This window comes from Sebastes umbrosus, chromosome 3 (assembly GCF_015220745.1).
Source record: "Sebastes umbrosus isolate fSebUmb1 chromosome 3, fSebUmb1.pri, whole genome shotgun sequence".
NCBI classification, from domain to species: domain Eukaryota; kingdom Metazoa; phylum Chordata; class Actinopteri; order Perciformes; family Sebastidae; genus Sebastes; species Sebastes umbrosus.
Genome location: NC_051271.1, coordinates 20294897 through 20321689, shown reverse-complemented (window position 1 = coordinate 20321689; position 26793 = coordinate 20294897). Strand labels below are relative to the sequence as shown.

The 26793-nt window shown below is 42.0% G+C and overlaps 1 protein-coding gene across 2 annotated transcripts in view; it reads left to right on the top strand.

Moving 5' to 3' along the window:
* The window catches only part of sorbs2a (sorbin and SH3 domain containing 2a), a 61912-nt gene that overhangs the window by 32495 nt on the left and 2624 nt on the right, over positions 1-26793 (top strand). The window contains exons 8-28 of one of the 2 annotated variants that reach the window (XM_037763974.1): positions 420-540; positions 2195-2370; positions 4291-4357; positions 5701-5751; positions 5879-6092; positions 6810-6924; positions 10344-10415; positions 13016-13072; positions 13821-13870; positions 14869-15044; positions 15398-17206; positions 18926-19005; positions 19339-19385; positions 19776-19890; positions 20000-20128; positions 20727-20921; positions 21314-22318; positions 23522-24148; positions 24871-24954; positions 25312-25349; positions 26233-26339. In XM_037763974.1, the coding sequence (XP_037619902.1) occupies positions 420-540; positions 2195-2370; positions 4291-4357; positions 5701-5751; positions 5879-6092; positions 6810-6924; positions 10344-10415; positions 13016-13072; positions 13821-13870; positions 14869-15044; positions 15398-17206; positions 18926-19005; positions 19339-19385; positions 19776-19890; positions 20000-20128; positions 20727-20921; positions 21314-22318; positions 23522-24148; positions 24871-24954; positions 25312-25349; positions 26233-26339 (5335 nt within the window). Of the gene's footprint in view, positions 1-419; positions 541-2194; positions 2371-4290; positions 4358-5700; positions 5752-5878; positions 6093-6809; positions 6925-10343; positions 10416-13015; positions 13073-13820; positions 13871-14868; positions 15045-15397; positions 17207-18925; positions 19006-19287; positions 19386-19775; positions 19891-19999; positions 20129-20726; positions 20922-21313; positions 22319-23521; positions 24149-24870; positions 24955-25311; positions 25350-26232; positions 26340-26793 lie in introns of both variants that reach the window. The other variant, XM_037763975.1, reaches the window with a different exon arrangement.

The following is a 26793-nucleotide window of genomic DNA, read 5'->3' as shown; positions in this document are numbered from 1 at the left end:
AACTAATGTATAATGAAACGTATGTGAATCTGCTTACCGTCATTGTTTTAATCTCTTCTGTCCGTTTTGAAGTGACGTGATTCAATAAGTACAGCCTTCCCCTCACTAACTGTTCTTACATTGTACAGTCACTTCAGATTCAGCAACTCCTGAATCACATCAGCCCCGATCTGTCTACGTGTACATCCATTTCCATATAAGCTCCTATACCCCTTTAACTGTTAAGTTTTATAGCAATATTATGCCTAAATATGGATTTATAAAACTAATCATTCTCTTGTTTTGTTAATATTTGCACTCATTATCTAATGTTGGAGGGCAGAACAGCAACATTCCCCACTATAAATGGAAATTTGTACATTTTTGTAGATTTGGTAGTGACTGATAATCTCTGTTTCTGGCTTGTGGGTCACTCCTAGGGCCAGGTCCTCTCTCACGCTATGAATGGAAGTGCTCCACAGAGGCCCCTCTCTCCTCCGTCCTATCCTCCTCCCCCCACCTCACTCCACCCTGGACTCCAGAGACAGAGCAGGAGTTCAGGTGAGTCACTGATCTTTTGTCCCTCGTATTTGAGCTGAGGAGACCACATGTTTTAATAGCAGTTCTTTGATAATATCACTGCTTACTATATGACATGCGAAAATCATCAACCTGCACGATTAGGGAGGTTATTATGCTTTGTTGGTGAAGTAAAGTACTTGACAAGTAGTATTTCACTACAGATTTAATTCAGAACCTCCCACTCTTACACAAATGCAGAACATGAACATTAAAAATTGGTATGGCCATTTTCATAGAGGTCTTTTGACCTCTGACCTCAAGATATGTGAATGAAATGGGTTCTATGGGTACCCACGAGTCTCCCCTTTACAGACATGCCCACTTTATGATAATCACATGTAGTTACGGGCAAAAAACATGCAGTTTTTTGCATGCAGTATAAGTGTTATTTTCGCCTATTCTAAAAATGGTGTGTTTGACTATTTCTGCATACTGGGGTCCCTAAACAGTTTTGGAATTACATGAATTGTGTATCACTGTAAAGCTGACACTGTTGTGGATCCAATGAGCCCAACTGTATTCATTTATGATGATGTTAGTCCTCATAGTAGCCATTTCATTGTAGTGAGACCAAAACGTGACGTCACTGTATAAAATGACCTGTGGTGACCTCTAGGATAATCACAGCCTCATGAAACTTTACAACCACAAACCAGAGACCTAGAGCATTCAGAGGATGCATGGCTTTCCTAGGTAGATTGACAATAAGGGGGTTTCTGAGCAATTTACACAACAGAAGTGCTCGCCATCCAATCGCCGAAAAAATGCAATTCTTGCAGAAATCTCCAAATGTCAAAAGTTTTTGATACCAAATTACAGCATGACTTTTTCTATGATGTTCTTCAAGGTCTTGGTGTCTTAATGTGGTATTCTGGAGGGATTATTGATCATTTCTATCTATTCTTGAGTGGTAAAAACTGGTTACATTTAGTACCAAGTCTGTGTAACAAATGGTATCAACCCAAAAATTGCTGCAACAACTTATGAGACATAAGTGAACATGGGACTGCCCATCATGTACTTCTATCATAATGTTCTAAGCCCGTATACACTTTCACAATTCATTTTAAATCATTCATTTATTAATTCATTTTTATGTTTGATTCATGACTAGAACAATTTGACACACATTGCTGAGCTGCATCTCAAATTAATCGTCAGGTTCCCAGCTTTCAGATGATGTACACCACTTCTATGTGGTATATTTTGCTGACCTTTTATCTATCTACCCCATTATTGGTTGTATATCATCTTAATGTAACCTGCTCTGAAATTTGTTGAAGTGCATAGTATTTCAAGAATGTATAAATCTTTTAGGACCCATAAAGGGATCTTTGTGAATTAATCTAATTATTGCCTGTATCAATTAAATAGTTAATGGTAAATGTATTTGTTACAAGCCCAGGATATATGTGTATACCTATTAATAGAAGATGGAACTATTTAGTTGTGGAGCAGTGTGAATTAATTAGGACAAAATGGAGTGAAAGATAATGGTTGTTCTCTTAGAGCAGTTAATCGTAGGATGATTCAGTGTTTGCTTGCTCAGCTTGGGTTGGATTTCTGTTTATTAGTAGGTACAACTGACAGTGTGTCTTTTTCTCTTTTCTCTCCTCTGCCTCCTCATATCCAGAGGGCAGCGAGTCAATTACCAGAGAGTCGGTGGTGTTGGGCCACACCAGCGTCAGCAGCATGGTGCCCATCGCCCGCTTCTCAGAAGAAGAGAAAAGGGTGTCCGTTATTAAAGCCCCTCATTATGAAGGCATCGGCCCCGTGGACGACTCTGGCATCCCTATCGCCATCCGCACGGTGAGGTTCAAACAATCACTGAGCTAAACACATTGGCGTGCAGCAGACTGACTCAGTTAGGTACTGTAGTGTTGCACAGGAGTGTCTTCTGACCTATTTCTGTATTCTTGATATGTGATCAGGCTCACGAGAGGGGATTACTTTCAGCTGTCAGCAGCTTTTGACCTCATATTAAAAGCCCTTTCTCTCCCGCTCTCACCATCTCTCAGTATCTCTTTTACTCTCCCTCTGTGTGCTAGTTATAAAGATGAGCTCAGACAAGGTCTTTGCTTTGGTGCTGCAAGGTCCTCGCTGCTTTTTTTTTGTCAAAGTGTGTGTCTGTGTGTTATCTCTGTTAAGGCTTTTGGTGTACACTTCACTCAGTTATCCATTTCTTGAAGAGCAGCTTGTTCAACTACAGAATGAGTGAGCCAGAGAAAGTTACGGGAAGAAAGAGAGATGGGCATTAAAAGCAAAGAGAAAAGGTGAAAAGAGAAAAAAAAAAGCTGCTGAGAAGAAAAACAGATGCTCCTTGTTGTGAGCGGACAAACATTTTTGTGGGCACTTTATTTGGTAACCATGGAGAGTGAAGTGGTAATTGGCCCGTCTCCTGGCCGTGCCAATGCTACATGCTCAGTCACACACACTCCTTCACTGTGGAGCCAAGCTGCCTCTTCTCTGACCAGAGTCCAGGCACAGTGTTTAGCGCTGCTGAATAAAGGGAGGATTAGGTCTCTCTGCCATTTGATAGCTCTTTTTTGAAGTGGCTGTTGGATCTATACTGTATACACAAAGACACACATACCAGGGCTTCTCATGGATTTTCCAGGCACGACACCAGGAGCTCCCACTTTGGGTTTGTAGCAACATGGCTTCTGTGTCCTCTATGCTGCAAAACCAAACCTGCTGATATTGATTTCTGAAAGTAGGCACAATCTCAAACACGCAAACTCAACCAAAACAAACTGTAATAGTAGTTTATCAAGTTTCTGATAGAACTGTTATGTCTTTTTCTGGCTATGTTGGCTATATGTTTGAATATTGTGGCAATGTATGTATTTTGTTTGTGATCTATCTATTTTAATTTTCTTATACACAACATTGGGTAGTGACATATGATACAATATCAATACATATGCATCCTCACAAAATATAGGAATATCAGCAAATCAAAGTAAGGTCAAGAAGGCCAAAGACAAAAAAGAGACAAAAATAAGAATGAAAGCCAAAAAATATATAATATTAATAATAAATATTGTGGCAATTTATATATAGTTAGTATGTTTAAAAGCTGAAATATCCACTATACACATATCAGATTTTTTTAATGGTGATGAAGCATCCTCACTCTGCTAGCTATTACAACCCATGCACTAATAGTGTGGTTTACTGTATGAATTCATGTATACGTCCCTGAGTTCAAGATGAGTCATCAAAAATATCTCTTTGTTATGTTTTACAGGAAGAGAAAGGAGAGCGATTTTTATACAAAAATACTCCAGAAATCTTTGATACATACACAGGATTGGAACTTGGAAAATGTATTTTTCATTTCACTGTATCTTTAATAAATGTCTGACAGCCATGCAATTCACTGTTCAGACTCTTGTCATCTATACTGGAGCTGATACCTTGAATTAAGTTATATAGGCTGATGCAAATGATTCTCGACATTTATCGTGAATAAGACAAAAGGAGATTTAGTCACCGTGAAGTCATATGGAGACTGTCTCCTACGATGAATCTTTATACATAATTTATTCACGTCTCAGCATGTGTTAAATTCTTGGTGAGTGAAATATGGATCTCTAGGGAGGCTGACTCGGTAAGAACTCAGCCCCATAAAACAGCGGGAACCCTTTCTACTTTCTAACTTCAGCTGTCCCGTTTATGTTGCATTTCGCGGAACATAAATCTTTATGATTGTTTCTCTCTCCGCAGACGGTGGATAGGCCCAAGGATTGGTACAAAACTATGTTCAAACAGATCCACAAGGTTCACAAAGCAGGTAAGTCTCTACTGAAAATCAGAAATGTCCAATTATTTGATGAGATCTGATCATCTGACATTATGAGAGGAATTGGCCAAGCATGCATGCGGTGTACGTGTGTGTATGTGTGTATTTGTGTGTGTCCATGCACGTCAGCTCTTGTTAAACCCAAAGAGCCAGAGAACCTCAGAGCCAGAACTCATTAGATGAGAGCTAGAGAGTCTGGAGAGGAGGAGGAATTGAGAGAAACCTCTAATAGACACAGAGCTGTCCTGGGAAATCTGTTCTAATTTTATGGGCTCAACTGTATCACACAGTCGGTTCAAAGCCTGTTTGTTCTAGACTGCTCAGGCTTCTTCTACTGCACCACACACACAAACACACACACACACACATACTATTTCATGATTATGTATGTGCCTTAAAACATTTACAGGCCTGTGATTATCTTTTTGATGCATCTTGGAGAGTTCCCACGACTCTGAATATTTCACATATTCTCAGTGAGTTTATAAAAAAATATTCCAGTCCCACCAAAATCTATTTTTTGAGTAAGGCCCTGCAGACTTAAAGGAGACATATCGTGCTCATTTTCAGATTCATACTTGTGTTTTGGGTTTCTACTAGAACATGTTTACATGCTTTAATGTTCAGAAGACACAATATTTTTCTCATACTGTCTGTCTGAATATACCTCAATTCACCCTCTGTCTAAAACGCTTAATTTTAGCATCTGTCTCTTTAAGCACCCCTCCCGAAATAGCCAAGTCTGCTCTAATTGGGTTGTGAGAAAAATACGATGCACCTTTGCAAAGGCAGTTCTCAAGCTGTGGGTGGTGTATTCTAATAAGCCTGCATGTAACATAGGAAGGTGAGCCAAATCTGAATCTTGTTGAATCAAATGTGTTGAATCACACTAGGCAGCCCACGAAAAAACTGGTTTGGTTTGTGGGTTGGTAGGTACTCCATACACCCAAATGTATGTGCACAAGCATCTAAAAAGGGAGTTTTTCATAAAAATAAAGAGTCTAAAAAAATTGTAGTTTCATCATTTGCAGAAAACAGCAGCTTTGAATTCAGCCAGAATCAAATACTCATGGTTATGTCAAAATATGGTTCATACATTACTTCTGTGGGGTGCTGTGGCCCCTGTGCTGTGTGTAACTCAGAAAAAGACATATTGGAAAAACAATGCTGAGCTTGTGGATGGACAGAGGGGAAATGGTTTATGCTGCTTGGATGGTTTTAATACTTCTCTCCACTGTGAAAAATGGTCACTATTGGATAATATTTTGTAACTGACTGTATTCAAGCTGACTAAAAGTGCTCATGTATTCAATCTTTGTTCCTTTCTTCTGCAGATGATGACTACTCTGACACATACAATGCAACATATGCTGTCATAAACAATGGTGAGAGATGCTCTATTATAACGAACGCTGTGTCTCATTTATATATAAGTCATTTCTTCTAAACATTTGTCTCTTTCAGTCTGGCTTACTCTGCCTCATTACTTCTCCTCTGTCCTGTCCTTAACAGATGACTACAGCCTGTCGTCCAACGCCACCATGGCCCACCCTGCTCCCCGGACACATACGTACAGGCCGCTCGCCAAAAGCCCTTCGGACAACGGAGGGCATCTGGGCCCTCGGGAGCCTTCGCCGTCCCCTGTACCCCCACCCCCTCCACCCATGCCATCTCTCCTCCAGCTGAGAGCCAGAGACAGTGACCGTGAGAGAGACTCGCCTGACACGTAAGAGGAGCTTTGTCTTTCAAAATGACATCCTTACTGGCACTCACTCATGATTGTATAAGCAATCAAAATGAAACTGAAATCTCTCCTTGTCATGTACGTGCACAAATGAAGGATTATGTATTTATTATAATAGTTTATGTGCATTTTGTGAATTATCTTTTTTGGGCCACCTTAAATGTGCTCTGTACGACATTCAGTGCATTAATATAGCAGCTAACAACTATTTGCTATGTAAATATATAGAGGAGTAATGTCTACCTGTGCAGAGAACGAAGTCACTCTCCCTCTGTGTGTGTTTTAATCCAAGCTAGTCTGTGCTTTGTTTTACGTAGCTGGTCTGGCCACATGTGCATTGTGCTCTCATGGCGGTTACAGCTGATAACGCTGCTCCGACAAACGGCGTTGTCACATAAGCCTAGCGCCCACCCTCTGGTTCCCCGCTAGGTTATCACCGTTAGCTCTGTCAGCACTGTTGCCATTGTTTGCACTGTTCATGCTGTTAGCACTGTTAGCTGGTAGCTAGCGCCTCAGCCGTCGCTATGTTCAGAGCCATGTGGAGGCAATCTCTCAATCATAGATTTGCTCTGAATTCCATATAGAGCTCCTTTTAAATTATATACATTTAGAATGTGCTAAAATATATAGTTGAATGATTAACTAACTCAGTGTCAGGCTGCTTTCTAAGAAACATGTTTTTTGTTTTTCTTGTACCAGGAATGAATGGGGTCCTCCAAACCGGAAAGTGGACACAAGAAAGTACCGCGCAGAGCCTAAGAGTATTTTTGAGTATGAGCCTGGGAAGTCCTCCATTTTGGAGCAGGAAAGACCAGTGAGTATATTTAAAAATGTTCTTTCATTTCCTTATAATAAATTCTGATATTTCCCCTGTTTAAATCCACTGAACAGTTGGTAGCCATCATGACGTTACTGCCTTCCCTCATGTTTGATTAACCTGTGAGGCTCGCTGGCTTCACACCAGTATCTTGGGATAATATTTCTGTTACTATTGTTGCTTGTTATTGTTCAGTAACAGATTCATTCTGTCGCTATTCTGCTTCGCTTTGGAGTTAAAATAAAAGATCCATTTCTGACGAGGTAAATAACAAAACATGAAGTGAACTAACGCTGTAGAGATGGTGCTACAGTACAAAAAAAAAAAAAAAACTGGACAGTCAAATTGAGAATAGAGTCACAAGCACATTTACCTTTCTTACTTAATGTATTTTTATATTATGGGCTTTTGCATTGACATCTCTCTCAGACACGGTGTAGGCGTTAAAAAGCACAGGTTTCTAGTGCTGCTTCCTCTAGTGACGGTACTGGCTGTTCACTCTGTGTGGGGTGAATGACAAAGCAGACAGCAGAGATAATTACCGTGTAGAGGGAGGGCAAAAATAATCGACATAAGGTATCTGAGATGGAGAACAGGATAATGGAGAATAGATGAGCAGTCTGTTATGTGGGAGAAGATTAAAAAGAAAAGGTATTTGTGAAGGTTTTGCAGATGTTAAATGCAATGACTGCAGAGAGCTCTCAAGGCAATAATGCATGAGTCAGTTCCTGATAAGGCAATAAAAGGAGAAAGCTGCAGAGTGGAAGTGAGCCCACGCTGGCTAATCTGCTGTCTGAGACTCCTTATATATGTTGTCTCTACAGAAGCTTTTTTCTCCACTCTCCAAGGTAACAAATGGCTCCCAAAAGCATCCTGTTTCATGGCAAAGTTTCCATTTGGTGTCTGATTATGAGCCATAGCAAACAAAACAGTGTTTCTGCCACTCTGTTTCTCTAGTTTCTTTTTTCCTGTGTGCGTCAACAGTACTTGTGTGTGTGATTGGCAGTGTCTGCTCTAGGCTCTCGCTTTTTCACAGGGTGACTCATCTGTCTCGAAGCTGAATTCTCTTTTTAGCAAGAGAGATGTAACGCCGACACAACACCTACAAAACATCTCCTGACCGTGTTTCATTTGGCGTGAACATTTCCATGTGGGAAAAGGGTTAGAGAGAGCAGACGGAGTAGTAAACCAATGCATCATCTCATCTCAACAGTTAAAATAACAGTGAAATGAATAAGCCTCTTGACTGTAGTGCACGCTGAAGTGTGTAAAATAGAGAAAGCTGTTGGAGTTTAAACAGAAGAGAGTAGATGATTAACGTGCTGCACAGCGGTAACCGTTGTTTTGGCTCACCTGTCTGATTTAGTTGCATGTAAATACTTACATCCCACCTGACACTGTTTATTGGAGGTTGATTTGATATGAAAATGTATCTCTCTGTGATACAAAGGAAGTGTTTTGATGTTATAATCCATCATGTCACGTCAGCAGAGATAAACGTCTGCTTCCTTAAGGCAATCTGTCCATCATCAACATGCCACACAGTTTTCAGCCAATAACATATAGCAAATGATAAAGCAACATTGGATGGCAGCTGTCGATCCTCAATATGAAAGATGCATCTCAGTTCTGAACTTTAGCATCTCCGTTATTAGACATGAAGGGGTCAAGTGTGCTGATGGGGATAATTGACAAGGGGAGAGTGTGGCAGATTTGAGTGATGGCAAGAAGTTCATTTGTATAGCACCTTTCAACAACAAGGCAATTCACAGTGCTTTACATGAGACATAAAATGCATTAAAGGAATACTTCACCCACAAAATGACCATTTGTATATCAATTACTCACCATGTGTTACGTTGAATTCTTGAAAAAACGTTGTTTTTCTCACATGCCTCCAGGGTGAACAAAGAATAAAACATAAAGAAAACTCTAGATGAAATGAAGTAAATTGGGGTCGCATTTAACAACAAAACTACTGTATATCAAATCCGTTTACAAACGCTCACACAACTCGTGCAGTATATCCCAAGTCTCATTTATCCAGTCGTATGGTCACTACTTCCCAAATACATGCACCTTCGCTAAAACCTTACTATTTAAAACACTTTATACTCGCATGGATGAGTAGCATGCCTGCATAATCATGAGACTTGTTTATGCAGAATTTTTTTTAATTAATGCGATTTTAGCAAAAATGCCTGTGTTTGGGAAGTAATGACCATACGACTGGATAAATGAGACTTGGACTATACTTCATGAGTTGTGTGAGAGTTTGTAAATTGGTGTTTCGATATGTTGTTAAACGCAGTGCCCATTTACTTAACTTCATCAAGACTTTTCTCAGTTTTTTGATTTTCCGTTTGTCGTGGAGGCATGCAAGAAGAACAACGTTTTCTTAAAGAATTCAAGGTAACACAGGGGAAGTAATTGATATACAAATCCTTTAAGACAGGATATAAAAGAAACACAAGGTCATATAAAAAAGACGCATAGATAGAATTGTAAAAGATTAAAATAAAAAAAAAAATGAACATTTTCTTATTTAGAAATATGAACCGCTAGGGCAGTTTAATGGTTTATAGCACTGTCCTCCCTTAATGTTTTACCTGTTCTATTAACAAAAGCACACAACAACTCAAAAAACATAGTCAGTATGTTAACTCTAATCACGTATTTCTGATATATTCAAGTGTGTACCACTTGTGATACCATCCACCAATGTAGAAGTGAAACTTGGTGTACACCCATGATAATAACCCCTCGTGTCTTTTCCAAACAGTTCTTCAATATGTGTCCCTTCCTCTTCTTCTTAACTATAATGAGAGCCACTCTGACATCCTGTATTTAGTATTCCATCCACTGAGCCTGCTCAAAGGTGTGGATAATGATGTTGAGTGTTAAATATGTAATGCACAAACTAACATTCTGATTTTCATTATCTGTCACCTGTGCTATGGCTCAGAATAAGGCAGCGGTAATGTGATTATGTCACGGGATTCACAGCCCTGTTAGTTTGTATGCATATGAAATGAATGAATAGCAATCCAAAAGGGCCTAGGCGTTGAAATTGTCTGCCTCTCCGGTCCCTGATGGTGACAAGAGTTGGACTGTGCATATTAGATTATATACACGTTTAATTACTGTCTGACTATTGCACACTACCGAACAAATAGTCTGGATTCCCTCATGTTTTGTGTGACGATTTGTCAGTAGTAAATTGTTTTTTGCATCACTGCTTTCGTCCCCATGAGCCAGGCTAAATCTCCATCCTGTGCCCATCCTTCTGTTCAACCTTTGCCCATAACCTCCTAACCATGAGGTCCATGTCTCTCTTTGTGTGTGACTTCTTTCCACACTCTCTTTCTTCTGTCTTTCTTCTACCTCCTCTCTCTGTCACTGTCATGCTTTCCCAGACCTATGATGACATAGATTTAGAGAACGAGCCTTGGTATAAGTTCTTTTCCGAGCTGGAGTTTGGGCGGCCGGTAAGTCAGGGCCATAGCTACTCCCTCAACCACAACCCCGCTATAGGCATACACCCACTTTCTCCACTCCACCCGTGATTTCTTTTTTTTTAATAGACCGGGTGGGGCTAGTTGTTTGGGCATGTGGTACTTGTTGGGTGCTGTGACTCCCCTTTCCCCCACCCTGTGACAGGCTGTGTTATGTCTCTGCGTTGCTGGGTTTTTTTGGTCTGGTGGCTAGCAGGCACTGAAATGTTCACGTGCAAACCTGGATAATTTCATTTCAGCTGGTTGGTTTGCATCTTGTCCAAAAATAAGCAGGAAAATAGGTTAAAAAGGCTCCAGATGCTTTAGATAACCTGACATTTTGACTGGTAGAACTGCACAGAACAGTCAATCAATCAATCAATCATGACATTGATATACTGTATATGCAATAGATGAGTTTTCTAAGGACGCATATTGTATCTGTGCAGTTTCTTCAACGTCTCTTGCACAAGCTTACATCAATTAATCAGCCTTTTATTTAGTCAGTTTATTCATTTTATCATTCATTTATTTCTGCTAGTAGTTTCGTTTTTCTTCACTTTTGGTGGAGCAATGCTCTGCATATCTATAAGCACAAGGCTGTAGTGCCCTCTGCTGGATGTAGGGGGTAATAACATGCCAGGGCAGGGATTGCCTCATGCCACAGATCTGGGAACAAATTACCCCAACATGACTGAGTCACGCCTCCGTCCATGCCAGAGCATGACTTAAGGTGATGGTGATGGTTTTTGGGCTTATTCGAAATGTTCAGGTGAAAATGTCACATCTGGAGCTGGCATGACTTGACCCAGAGTCATGTTGGGCTGCGTGTTGAGATTTCTACCTGCAATATTTTGAATGTTTCACACCACCGAATAAGCCCGTAGTGAGTAGAAGGTTTCCGTACGTGCACTGACTGGTCCAGCTGGGACAGAATCTCACCGTATGTTCAGTGTTTGAGTGTTTATTGAGGTGACAAGTCACAAGACGTTTGGACCGACTGAGTGAACAATAGTTTATCTGCACTAGTAAACCTGCACTAAATCACAGCATTTGAGAGTGCAATTCACTGCACTCTCAAATAAACACTGCAGCTTGTGCTTCACTCGGCTTTCTGCTTTACAGCTTGCTCTCACACTCTGCATGTGTGTGTGGTACATGAGCACATTTGTGTGTGTGTGTGTGTGTGTGGGTGTGGTATAAAGGTTAATTTAGTTAGCCTAATTTATTTTTGACATACTGTAGCATTAGCATTGGAATAAATCATCAATAGATGACCTTAGAATGTGCATAGGAATGAACCGCAGACTGTATATATAAATGGACGACGAGTTTCCACTTCCTCCCTTACAAATGTGAAGCTAAAAATATCCCAGATACGGGAGCTGCCGTCTCGAGATTGTGATGTCATTTTTTAGCCAGGCTCTGCACGCACCGTAGTGATCGGTGGCTGGAACCGTGGTACAGAGGTCCCGCCCACACACTTGCCCGAGCCAATCACAAGCCAGGCACGGCTGCAGCTCGGCTTGTGATTGATAATTTCTTAATTACTACATTTATGATCAAATTGACACATGTTCTATGACTCATGTCAATTATGGAAAGTTAAAGTTGCATGTCCTCTCTCGTACAATTCCCGAGCCTCCGGCTGCAACTACTTCACTCAGAGCAGCTGTCAATCATGACGTCTCACCCCCCTTTTTTTACAGCATCAAATAACTAGTTAAAACCAAACTTATCAGAAAAATTAACACTTGAACAAACATCAGCGTGATAAGAACTACCTAAAATAATATTTGAAGTATACTTTGACTTTTTAGTTTGGGCTTTGTCCTATCCGCTAACATGTAGGGGTCGGGTTTTATGACCTATACTGACAGAGTCAGCATTGCTCATCCTGGATCTGAGGTACAAAGCTTCCTGTCCAGCACCCAGTCATAAACTTTCCCAGCGAAGCCGAGCTTTGTGATACCCCAGCTGTCAATCATGTCGTCACACTCTCTTTTTATTGCGTCAATTAACTAATTAAAACCAAACGTACCAAAAAACAACACTTGAACATACATCAGTGTGATAAGAACTACCTAAAATGACAGGAACCATCTTTGGGGAAAATTTATTTGACATGTACTTTGACTTTTTAGTTTGGCCGATGTCCCATCCACTAACATGGAGGGGGCGGGATTTATGACCTATACTGCAGCCAGCCAACAGGGAGCAATCCAGATGTTTTGGCTTCACTTTTGGGGAGCTGTCATGTCGTCTATCTTTTATATACAGTCTATGGAATGAACGTGTATTATGTGTAGGTCTGTGTGTGTGTTTGTCAGTAAAAGTATTAGTGTGTATTGAGTGTGTGCACATGTGTGCATTGTACATGTAAAGAGCACATGTGCAATGTTTGTGAAACTAGTCCATCTCTGGTTACTCAGATTCTCTAACGAGTGTCACTCTCTCCACATGTTTCTTGTTTTTTGTTTTCTCCCCATGATGTCACCACCGCTTCTCCTCCTTCACTTCATTTTCACCTTCTTCCTATTCCTCCTCATCCTCCTCCTCCTTCTCCTGCTCACTGCTGCTGCTTGGGGCTCAAGCCTCCTAAAAAACGGCTGGATTATAATCCAGACATCTCCGCTCGCCAGCGCATTGAGGTAATCTCACATTCATGAGTGTTCCAGTGGTGTTGTTAATCTCACAATTTCTAACTAATCGTAGGAATTGAAATCTATATTGTTAAAGAAAATGTTAGATATCATGCTTAAAATGAGTGTAATGTAGTGTCAAGTCAGTGTGATCTCATGTCACCATGTCAGCCATCAACCACAATATGAGTATGATGTTGAACATATGGCTTTGAGATGCTATTAATTTATTTGCTTGGGATTGTATGAAAATCTGCTAACATCTTTCTCCTCGGAAAATTATTATGAAGATCTAGATTTATTTTATTTTTATTTTGAGCTCGAAATATAATCCACTGGTTTCGAAAAATGATTGCGTGATGGCATTTGATGGTTAGCATTTCCTCAGAGACCTTTGCAGTTAAAGTGTATTTACCACTAAGACCCATTCCAGCTAATCCATGCCAGATTTTGCAGTCCATCATTTGCCCCCTGAGCTCAGCTCAAAACATCCTTTTGCTATATCACCTTTGCCATCATCCTCCAAAGCATCCCAGGAGAGAGCAGAAATTTATCCTCACCGCTTACACCGGTAGGCCTCTTCTTGCTCAGGTGTACCATGTGGAACCAGCATTCGTCGCACCTTACACTGGGGGAGAGTTTTGAGTGTGGCACAGCAACAACCGCATGCAGGCTGTGCATTGTGAGCTGCTCTGCCTCCTTGAGTCTTTGTTCTTGCGGACCTCACTTTTCTCTTTTGTCGTCTGCCCTATTTCAGACATCCCTGCACATCCCTCCCGCTGACAAGGCTCCGGAGAGACCTGCGAGGTAACCTATGTTTCTTTTATTTTCCTCCGCATCACCCCCCTCCCACCCTCCCCCATCCTCTCAACAGCGCTGGTCCTTGTTGTGATTCAGCAGGGAATCAAAACTGCTCTTTCTGACTTTGGTGCAAATAGCCTCTGTGTCTGTTATTAAGAATGATTTTGCAAAGGATTAGTGTTAGTCTTTATTTGCTTTTGCCACTGAAGCAGGGCGCTTTGCATCTCCCTTTCACTAACTGAGCCAGAATAAATTAACTCAACAAACCTATTGATTCTGCCCTTCACCTCCTATCCATCCCTCATCCCCCCCCCTCTTCGTCCCCTCTTCCTTCTCCCTTTCACCAATGGCCTGCTTATTCAGTCGCATTTTCCTCGGTGAATAGAAAAGCCAGAAATGGGATGAGATGAATAGGCCATGTAATTCATGTGACATTGAGTGTGTTTGTTCTGAGCAGAAAGCCCTTTGGGTTTTTAGACATTTTGAATAAGAGAAGTTATGGTAACTCTCTTGTCCCATCTTTTCGGACACAAAACCCAACTATGGACACGAGTCGAATCGTAGCATCGTCCCTATCAAATAAAATAAAATCAAGGATAATAGCTTAAGGTTAGATATACTTAAAAATGAGTCCATAAATTACCCTGAAAAAGTTTAACATGAAAATTCCCCAAATTTTGGGGAAAAAAATAATTTTGCCCAACAGTACCAATTTATGTACCAGGTTCATTTGGTTCTTATTGGTTTAGAAGAAAGAAAAAAATCTATTATACTGTTTTCACATTGTTCACAGAGGTGATTTGAGTTGCTCATTATTTATTATATTATTTATTATATTTTGGTGTATACATTGTTTGTATGTATTGATGATACAGGAAATAAAGTAAATAGAATATACTCACAAGATATTTATAGTACTTGAATTGAATTTGCCTTCTGCAAACCGCACACACCATCGACCGTGTATAGTGTTCTGAAAGCAGTTGTCATTGTCTGCGTTGCAGTGCTGCCAGCGACTACAGGAAGAGAAGGAAGTCTGAGCCGTCAAGTTCCCAGGGGAACGCCCAGTCTCAGAGCAGAGCTGCAACTTCCCCTAAACCAGTGGATGCCTACCGACCCAGCAGCACCCTAAAGAAACCTGTGGTTCGTTCCTCACCATCCTCGCCCTCCAGAGCCAAAGGTACACACACATACACACAAACATCTCCTTTTCAATCGATGTATTTTTTTCTTCTCTTTTCCCTTCTCCCCGGATTGTTCTATGTGTGTACTTACTTACCACATCACCAGAAAATCAAAGAACATTTGTTGCGTTTTTTACAACATAATGTGTGTCTGGTGGGGTCATAAATTTCCTTGATTCATATTGGTGGAAATCTGAAGAAAATTATCTTTTTTTCCACCTTTCTTCTTTTCTCTCGTAATTTTCCTCCCTCTCCCCAGCTCTTCCACCCTTTTGCTGGGTACTATTGCTTAACATGCTTTCCTCCTTCTTCTCTTTCACCACGCTGCTCTCTATTGGACATCTGAAAGGTGGGGACGCATGCAACATGTATTCAAACAGTTTGACCTCCCCAGGTCCTAATCTGCCCCCTATCCCCTCTGACCCTGCCCATTGCCATGAGGATGCCAGCCAGGAAGGCAGCTCCTCCTCCAAGCAGTCTATCAGTTGTAAGAACAGTTGGCAGACAAAATGCCAGGATGCAGAGACATGGAGCAGTGCGGAGGAGGTACCGCCCATCCCTGGCAAGCTCAAGTCTCGCAGCTGTGATGACTTACTCAATGATGGGCATTCTGGCTCAGGCGGGCGCAACGCCACCCGCTCAGAAAGTGCTGGGTCACTGGTTTGTGATGGGAATCCCTCAGGTTCGACTGGATCCATCTCCACTCGCTCATTGCCTCGCCTCCACCGGCGACGGGCACACGATTCACCGGGCTTTCTCCAGCTCTATCGTAAGATGCACCAGATCGACCGAGCTCAGCTCATCCCATCTGAAGTTATCCGCTCAGTCCGCGCTCGCATCCTGGATCTAGAGCGCCAACCTCACCTGCATCGGCATCGTCTCTCTCCTTGGACACCCTCTTGGGGCGTGGAGGTGCCACGCGATATGGTGCCAAACCGCATTACTGCATACGAGCGCCTTATTCAGAAGTCCAAATCCATGCCCAACTTGGGTGACACTGAGGTGCCTTCAGGCACTACCACGCCAGGTGGCTCGTCATCTCGAGCCAGCAGTGGTGGCGGTGGCACACCCAGTTTTCCAAAACGCCGTTTTTCCATAGAGTCTTTACTAGAAGAAGACAACAACGGCAACAGTGGAACAGTACCTCACACCATGGCTCACTTGCATCGACCTCGTAGCCCACCTGAGGGCCAGCCTCGTGTTGGGCCGGAGCCCGGCCGTGGGCGGTCCTTTCCTGCTCCTCCTGTTCCCCAGGTCCCACAAGCCAACGCGGACTACTCTGACAGTGAACAAGACGCTATTGCGTCAGACCTCAGTGACTTCATCCAGGTCGAGGGCTCCTCATTTTGCAGTGAGAGTGACTTTGACCATTGCTCACTGACCTCCTCTGAGAGCTTGTACGGCTCTTCCAACCTTCACCACCACCACCACATCCGTCATCACCACCACCATCACCACCACCAACCTGGGCACCAAAGTCTGGGCCAGAGCCAGGGCTACCAACACCGCCACCTCATCAGCTCCTGCAAAGGCCGCTGCCCAGCCTCTTATACCCGTTTCACAACCATGCTTCGCCACGAGAGAGAGCGAGCGCGCCAGGAGCACCAGAGACCTTCACAGCAGAGCCACAGCAGCCATCCCCAAAACCAGAGCTCACAGTCCCAGCAAGCGATGTCCAAGCTGGCCTTCCTGGTCAGCCCAGTGCCTTTCCGCAGGAAAAAGGGCTCACCACCTACCTCTAGAAGAGGCGATGGTGGCAGAGATCGAGGTAGCAGACCCAAGTCCAAACAGGCCATTTATGAAGCACTAGATGCAGCCTTGAGAGACATATATGAGCACATTCAAGCAGAGAGAGGCCACAGAGGAACAAGGGCACCTGACGACAGCATCCTGAGGAGAATACTGGCCGAACTGCTGCCAAATGTGCCTGAACGAAGCTCCTCATTGCGCGGGAGGAGGGGGTGTTGGCACGGGGGTCAGTCCTCTGCATCTTTGTACCCAGATGGGAGCCCCACTGGGTATGCCTCACATGGAGGGGATCCCTCCACACCACGGCTACAGTCACCAATCAGTGCCTGTTACGGACGCCACTCAGACACCTCAAACAATAATGAATATGGAGAGGAGCAGGGCAATGGAAATGGTCTCTGTTATTCAGGTGGAGATAATACGCATGTCACACCTCAAATATGCACATGTACATGTTGTCATGAAGCCAGTCACACCTGCACAAATATACACACATATACTTGCATACGTACTCCTAGGGATGTCACGAGAACCAATACTTTAGTACCAAGTCTATGCCAACATTTTGATGGAACTTGTTTTTGATATAATAGGTATCATCAGGGCTCGAGACTACCGTTGTCCCATCATTCCGGGGATGATAGAAAATGTATTTGGGATGCAGTAAACTCTCTATCGATGCATCCAGGGGTTACATCCTGATGCTACATTGCAGACAACAAATCTGCGTTGAAATCAGCAGGATGAGAGCTAGTTAACGTTAGCTGTTAGCTCCATGCAGGACTGTGCTGCTTACCAGCTGCTAGCAGCTAATGTTAACAACCTCTCGTCCTGCCGATTTCAACACAGGAGGTGCCATTGATTTACATTGTGATGTGTTCAGGTTCTATTCTGTAAAAATTTGTATTTGGGCAAAGGTAAATTCTAATGCTATCATGATGTAATCTTGTAAAATGTAGTTTTTGGCGAGAAACTTGAATAATACAGTTTGAAGGAGATGTTTTCACAGCGATATAAAGTAAACAATAGAGACGGAATTATGACCGTTTTAACAAAAAACAGTATGCAAATGGTAATTAAGGAGTGTTTGATCAAAAACGACTAAAATTCTGGTATCGTGACATCCCCTACGTACTCCACATACATTTACCTCAATGTCTCTTTCAGTGTTGCATGGGGTGGTTGCCCTATTCCCCTCATTGGTCAGTCGATACATTCATTACTGTGCTATTCTATATATATATATATATATGACATTCAGTAAGACCTGTTTACTGTAAATTCTCAAGTATAACATGGTGTTAAAATATGGCCAGTCTTTCGTTCTGTGTCAAGCAGTGAAACTAAGCACTTCCTGCTGATGTTTCACATTAAAGGTCTGCTCCAAAAATGGGAGGTTTATGTCTTTTGAGCTACTGGAAACCTAATTTGAAAATGCTGGTTTTGATTGACAGCAGCTTAATGCTGAACAATTGGAATTGAATAGTGAGGGGGGACAATATTTCTGTTAGAAAGAGAAAACTCAGAGCACCAGAATGGTAAGTAAGAGCAGTTCAGGAAACAGGGAGTCTTATTACAGTACTAACAAGTAATAAGGCCTGGATTTCTCTGTAACTGAGGGATATAATATTTTGAGAATTTACAGTATATTACTCTGGTCGGAGTAAATAAATGTGAATATCCCTCTGTTTGTTTATAATTTGATTATTGTTTTGGTTGTATCATTTGTCTGTTTTGCAGATTTATTTATGGAGTCGTCTTATTATCCCACAGTCATTCTTTCCTTCAAGCCATTTGCTTGTATGTTCATGTTTGTAAATGGTTTTATCATATTAAGTCATTTTTGGCTGTGTACCCCTTGTTTCATTTTGTGTTTTCAGCTATCCTTGACTGCATGTGTCATATTGTGGGAATCACAATTACCTTGTTTTTCCAATGAAATGGAAATAAAACACACTTTTGGACCCCAAGCTTTCATTCCCTCATTTACCTGTTGGAATGCCATCATTACTGTATCATTGTACTTTGCCAAAGCACATTTCTGTATTGTGAGCATTCATCATGTGAGATGATTGTGATTACTATGGTAACTCTCATGACCTTTATGACGTGTCTTTGCTGATCACAGACCAGGATGTCTCCAGGTGTTATTCCACCATGGATGGACGCCACACACCCCAGAGTAGAAGACCTACTCCTGACAGAGAGGTACAACATTGAAACTGATGCAACGTGCACTTCATTAGCAGCACATTTTTTTCTTTAAAATAATTCAGAAATAACACCTATATCTTTATTTAAGTACAAATACAAAATGTGGTTGGCACCATAAGAATATTTCAGATTGAACCTCAACAGGCTTTGTTTTTGGTCTTTAGCATCACAATGACACAGCACAGTTACATTTTCTCACAAATATTAAAGAGCTTTTATTTTATGTTTTGCCTGGTAATGCTTGCCGGCTTTCTTTCTCTCACTCTCATCTCCTAGGTCTCCCATAAACAGATGACACAACTTATTCTGTTCTCTCTCCTCCATCAGAAACAGCCTGCGAGAGCCATTTATGATTTTAAGGCACAAACAGCTAAGTGAGTACAGTAAATGCACTGTGCACGCACAAGGAGGCCGAGCTTTGAAGCATGAATGCCTAACTGCATATCAACACATCTCTACTCATTGCATTCAATGTTATGATTTCAGATTCTTGTGCATTTATTGCATAAAGTTTGTTTTTGCTTTCTAAGATAACTTCATTGTCACATTTTACCACCACACCTGGATGGCTTTAACTGATTTACTTTACCCAGTCCTTAAATATATGCATGAATAAAGCTGATTTTTGCTGTACTTGGACTTATTTCATCCTGTTTCAGTGGCTGACGTTCTGTAGCTGATGCTGTTTGTATGAAATGAGCTGTGCTGGTTGTCAGCTCTTCACATCTGTGTGCCGGCACTTTGATGACATGAATGTGTTGCAGGGAGCTGACGTTTAAAAAGGGTGATGCAGTGAACATCATCCGGCAGATAGACAACAACTGGTATGAAGGGGAGCACCGTGGACGGGTCGGGATATTACCCATATCATATGTAGAAGTAAGTGTGCAGCTGATAAACTGTATGTGAGTACTGTTAATGTGCACCATTTAGTGTCTTATAATCTGTCTCCCTTATTTCTCTCCCTCTTCAACACACACATAAACAGAAGATGCCGTCCTCAGAGAAGCAGCAGCCGATTCGTCCTCCTCCGCCAGCACATGTCAGAGAGATCGGAGAGGGAGTAGCTCGCTACAACTTCAATGCTGATACTAATGTGGAGCTGTCTCTCAGAAAGGTAGCCTATTTATTGTTTGTGTGTGTGAATGAAAAGATGAAACACTGTAAGAGTTTTGTTTTTGTTTTTTTCATTTTTTAATGGTTTATAATTATGGGGTGAAACATTGCATTTCTTGACGAACTATCAAAAGATGCAAAATTTTATCAAATGATAGAGGAACAAGTAATCATCCAGATGTGGTTAAAGCATGAAAATCATCAGTTACATCCATAGACTATATGGTTACATCATTAGTTCTCAAAGTGTGCTGTGCAGAGGCATGACAGGTGGGGAACGCGTGATCTCGGGGGAATTTGTGATGCAGAACTAATGTCTTGACACCGTAATCTTTTTCACAGCGAAGCAGTAAACAAATCGTGCTTTCAAAATAGTAATGGTGTTCATTCAGATAGATAATCTGTGGGTTTACAGAATGGACAGATATTTAACAGTGGGACGAAAAGAAAAACAGGCGAGACAAGTGGATCTAAGAAGTGTGAGAAGTAGTACTCTGGAGTTCTGTTCATTACAACAGTGCTGTATAATATTGCAGTTAAAAACTATTTGTATATTTTTGGTGTCTCCTGTGTGTGTATGTGTGTGTGTGTGTGTGTAGGGTGAGAGAGTAATTGTGATAAGGCAGGTGGACCAGAACTGGTACGAGGGGAAGATCCCAGACACAACCAAACAGGGCATCTTTCCCGTGTCATACATCGACATTGTCAAGCGCTCCCCGTCCAAGAGCTCCGCCCACCACATAGACCCACATGGTTACCCTGGCAACAGGACACCAAGCTCTACACCCATCAAGGTAGGGGAATCACTACAACGTTGCGATAATAGAATACAATAAACCAATAGAATAGAGTTACAAATTTCTAACCAGCAAATCAAAACAAATAAGACTAAAGCACTTTGAGCTGCTTTTTTAAATGAGTGATTGATTGATAAACATATAATGTGGGGGTATTTATTTATGTTCACACAAATGCCAACAAACATTTTACATCCTCAAAAAGTAACATGAACATGAAAAATGTCTCCAGTTCAGTAAAATAGTTAATATATTTGATTGAATAAGTAAATACATCATCTGCGTAAAGGAGTAACTACAGCTTTTAAGCTCTGTTCAGCCCTCAAATGACACACACACCAGTTTTATAAATTACACTCTTCCTTCTTTTTCACTTCACCTTCATGGAGCCTTTCTACCATCTACCTCCATCCTCCACTACTCGTGACCTCCCCTCCCGTCACACCCCGTCAAGAAGGCTTGACCTGCAAGCTATCACAGACGAGTGGCTGTCCCTCACATTGGAGCCATCAGCGTCCACTCCAGCTCACTCCCTCACAACCACCCCTGTACCGCCCACGCCACCCCCTCTCCCCACTGACCTTGCACCTTTCCTAAAGGAGCCTATTTCACCCTCACCTGCTCCGTCACAAAGAGGCTTCGCCCTGCCGCCCCAGAGGTTTCCCATAACTCCTCCAGGGAGATTAGGTCACACCCCTGCTGTCCTGCCTTTCTCCCAACCACCTCCTCCTCCTCCTCCTCCTCCTCCACCACCTCCTCCTCCCCTTCCTCATTCCTCATTCACCCCTCCATTGCCTGACTCTTCACTGCGATACAACATTGGCAAAGGAATAGCTCAACCATTGCATATTTCTAAGCCAGAGATTTTGTCCTGCACAGTGCCAGAGCCAATAAAATCACCCACACAAGTTTCTCTGCGGCACAAGTCAAATGTGGAAGTGAACAAAAGCAGCAAAATCCCCGATGTTGAGCTCCAAGTTAAAGACCCTTATGATGAGCTTTTGTCCATGATTCTGGATGGTTCTACCAGCACATGCGATTCAGACTTTTCAACATTGCCTCCAGTAGATTCAAATGAATCCCGGAGCAGGTTTAAGCTAAAAGCAGAAGAATCCCATCAGCCAGCAGTGAAACCCCCAGCAGTCCCTCCAGCCAGCGACTCGGCAGGCAGCGCTCGGTTAGAGGTGCAGTTTCACAAGCCTGTGACAATGGAGCCACTTTCTGTCAGCTGGGGAGGGCAGTCAAAAACTCTCAATGAACAACCAGTCGAGCCTCAGAGACCACCATCGGTGAAAGGAAGGGGATATACTGAGTTGTTCATTGAGGAAGAGGATGAAGCTATAGAGGACACAGTGGAGGACGTTAAAGGTTTTAATGAGAGACTCAGTCCACAGGTAGAGCATGGTGTGAGCATTGAGTGAAACACTACAGAGCCCTGGAAGGGAGATGGAGGGAAATGTTTTTAATCTAAGAAAAAATAGACCTGCGTCTAACAACCATGGTGGCAGATGTTTCCTATTTATAATGGAGACAGAGGAGTGCGTTGAAGTTTATCTAGTGTTTTATACCGTCATCCACAGCAGTGAATGCTGCTAAAATAATTCTTAATAATAAAAAATTCAGACACTTATGGATCTGTCATTTTAGGTTATCATTCACAGGTGTAGTGACGTATGACTGTAATTTTTGCATCCGTAAAATGTGACGCATTGAATTGTGGGATTGTTAGCAGAAAGTAGCGGACATGCCATGGACATGCTAAGTCAAAATGTCTGCTGTGAAAAAGGCCTGTTGGAATTTTTGAGAGCGCTATATAGTGGGTAAATTTGAATTTGAACACTCAAATGAAATGGTGAACAATAAATAAAGTTCACTACATAGTAAATAGGGAGTGATCTTGAATTCAGCCAGTCTGAGGATAAAGCACGATACATGAGTAGTAGTTTTTTTTACATTATTTGTCCATTAAAGTTACTACGAGGAACTTTTAACTGGTTATGAAACAGTCTATATTTAATACTGATGCCTCTATATGACCTGCATAAGTAAACATGTTCTTAATGCTTGTCATCGGTGCCACCTGGTCGGATTCTGGCAAAATCAGATCATCGCCTCGCTGCTCCGCCGCTTGGAGCCAACACCGACACCACGCTGTTGCTAGTCCCACTGGAGGGAAGGGAGGCACGGGAGAACTAGAACCAGGACTGTGCGGGGCAGACTGTTAGACCCTGCTGCTGCACTAAAATGAGAGGTTTTCCAAAGGCACTCTGGTGCTCAGACACAACCGTCTCGAGATAACTTCTGTTATGATTTGACGCTATATAAAAATAAATTGAATTGAATTGAATTTAATTGAACCGCTTTTGTCCACAGGGACCGCCAAAATCAACACAAAATGAAAGTTTCTCGTAGTAACTTTAACAATCAAAGAGGAATCATGCATGGACACGTCTTAAAATATCACTATTGTGCAGCATACTGTATACTTGTTCAAAAATATTTCCCTCCATGTCCTTTTCGGGGCTCAATAAAAATCCTCAGCCTTTAGTTTCTGTGATTCAGCTTCAGAACTGATGTTTGTGTTATTACCTCCATAGGCTGGTGTCTCTCCTTCCACTCTGACACGGCTTCCTCACTGCAGCCTCCCCTCACCCTCCATCCCACCACCGCTGACCTCCTTACCTCCCCCTTCCCCTTCTTCTTCTTCTTCTTTTACTCCTTCCTCTCCTTCTACTTCTTCTGTTACTCCTTCCTCTCCTTCAACTACTACTTTTACTCCTTCTTCATCTTCTACTTCTTCTGTTACTCCTTCTTCATCTTCTACTTCTTCTGTTACTCCTTCTTCATCTTCTCCTTCTTCTGTTACTCCTTCTTCATCTTCTGTAGCCCGCTCACAACAGCAGGATCGTATCACCCTCCCTCCCTCTCCCCCAGTCTCCCCTCGGCCCCCATCCCTTCCTCACCTCATGACATCGCCCTCTCCGCCCGTCTCACCAACTCCCCTCCACCACTCTCTCACCTCTCCAAACGTTCCCTCACAGCGCTCTGTTTTTCACATCTCAAGCTCTCCCTATGTGTTTCGTCCGGTCACATCCCGCCCTGACTCAGAGTCTCCTATTCCTCTTCCCGCCCTGACTTCCCCTAAACCCGCCTCTCCTCCCCTCACCACTCCACGCTCTCCCCCTACTGTACCCCCTCCAGGACATAGGTCTCCCAAGGTGAAGGTAAAGCTGGAATGTGGAGATGATGCCGTTGATTTCGTTTGAGTTTGTTGTGCCAAGGAGTATGAGAAGAGCTCATCTGATGATATTGTTCTCTAACGCTTGTGTCGTTGACATAACTGAAGCTGAGACTATGGTTGAAGTGAATAGTCAACTAATCAATTGACAGAAAATGAACGGACAACATGTTTTAAGTCTGATTAATCGTTTATGTTATTAATGTGGGAAAATGCTGTGACAATTTCTATGCTTTTTTTCTGTTTTATATCATTGTAAATTGACTATCTTTAAGTTTTGGACTGTTAGTTGGACAAAAATACAATCTGGTAAATTGTGATGGGCATTTTTTCCACTATTTTTGGACTTTTTATAAACTAAACGATTAATCAAAATGCGTCAACAGATTAACAGATATGGAAAATAATCATTTGTTGCAGCCGTAGCTGAGACTACTTCGTCATGTACACTAACATACGTTGTACGCTATCGTGAAAGTCATATGGTGATGATTTATGGACAGCAGAGAACATTCTTGGTCTTGTTCGTGTACGTTTTTCTGTGGTGTGTTTAGGAGGATTTTCATTGACGTCGGCATGACGATGAATGATGTTTTACAGCATGTCATTAGCCTTTATGCTTGTGTGTTCAGCTCATAGTGAAGGCTGCTGACTCGTTCACTGTTGAAGATTATCGGTTTGTTGCCTCTGGTCTTTCTGCCTGTTAAGCAGGATGCAGTTGTTGGTGGTAAACCTCCTCGTAGCCCCATCTTGACCCGGAGGTCCTATCTGTCCCACATTAGAGGTCGAAGGGTAGGGGGGCATGTCTTCATTCAACCATGCTCTTACTGTGCTCTCGTCTGTGCAGGAAGGAAATCTTTAAAAATGACCACATCATTCATGACTGATCACTACATATTCTATAACAAACATACTAAAGTATTCAGTTTTTCAAACGCAGTGTAATTTTCCTTTTTAGCAAATGAGACCTTGTAGTATTTCTGCTGATTGTTTGGTTGGTTTGTCTCTACATACTTGTTTTCAAAGGATTTGGTCACACCTCTGGATATGAAATCATACCTCATTCATCATAAGGGACAACATCAGACGAGTCTTTCCGTTAAACCTCCTCAAACCCTTAACAACGTTCTGTCTGTCTGTTTCTCACAGCGATTAGTACAGGATGCACTCCATGGTGGAGGAGAACCGTAAGTGATCTTTCTTATTATACCACTGATTTGCTGTTATCTGAGAAAAGGAGATATCTCTTTGTGTTAAACTGAAGGCTTACCGAGGTCTACAATATGTGTACAGTAGTTGTAATCAATAATACTTGTTAAACCATATCACCATGTCAAGTTTAACTTCAATTTTGTCTCTTTATTGGTATAACATTTAAACGGACAGTGTGTAGGATTTGGCGGCATCTAGTGGTGGTTGCAGATTGCAACCAACTGAGTACCGCTCCGCTCACTCCTCACTTTCCATAATGCAATAACATAAGCCACCAAGTGCAAAACCGTGGTAACGCCGTTCGCCTCGCTCAAAAGGCCATCCTTACCATAATAACACTACTTCAGGAGTCAGATTACGGAAGTCAGATAGCGGCTGGCAGTACCATGGTTTTGCACTCTGCAGCTCACGTTACCGCAGTTTCACAAGCGTGTCAGAGAACTACGGAGAACGTAAACGTAAAAACGTGTAAGGCTCTCTCTAGAGTCAGTGTTTGGTTTGTCCATTCTGGGCTACTGTAGAAACATGGTGGAGCAACATGGCGGACTTTGTTAAGAGGCCCCGCTCCCTATGTAGATATGAAGGGCTCATTCTAAGCTAACGAAAACACAACGATTCTTAGTTTCAGGTGATTATACACTAATAAAAACATAGTTATGAATGTTATAGGCAATTCCATTTCTCCCCGAAATGTTACACACTGTTCCTTTAAACCCAAACAGATAACAGGGAAAATACTATATAAAGGAAGAAAAAAAGTGATCACATTATACATAACAGAAAAAGTAACATTACTGTTCAGTATCACTACTGCAGCATATTATGAGTGTCAGTTCACCATCAGTGTTTCTAACACAGGTACCAGGCCGTGTACAACTACATGCCTCGCAACGAGGACGAGCTGGAGCTGAAGGAGAGCGACATCGTAGACGTGATGGAGAAGTGTGACGATGGCTGGTTTGTTGGTAAGAGGAGGGGATACAGTGTCATTTTTGTCTATTAGATATGTATATCTTACAGAACAGCTGGGCAACAAATATATACTGTGAACAAATACAGTAGGTATCAAATAGATCTGATAGAACTGTCTATGCAGGATTTGCAATGTGGTGCTAATGGAACAATGGCCAAGCGTCAGGGAGAAGAAAACAATTCATTTGTCAAAAAAAAACAAAAAAACTATTGAGTAGGTATGATTGTTAAAAATAAAAAAAAAAAACAATACAGACAAAGAACTGTATCAAGAGTTCTAGAAATAACAGAAAAACCCATCGCTGATGCCGTATTCACAGGAAATAATCTGCTCTAAATTCATCCCAATTGCTCATTTTACACAAACGGCCTGCAGTTATTATGCTCACTATTTGGGGTCAATTGTACAGTTTATCAGATGTTCTGTACTATTATTGTTATGCATTG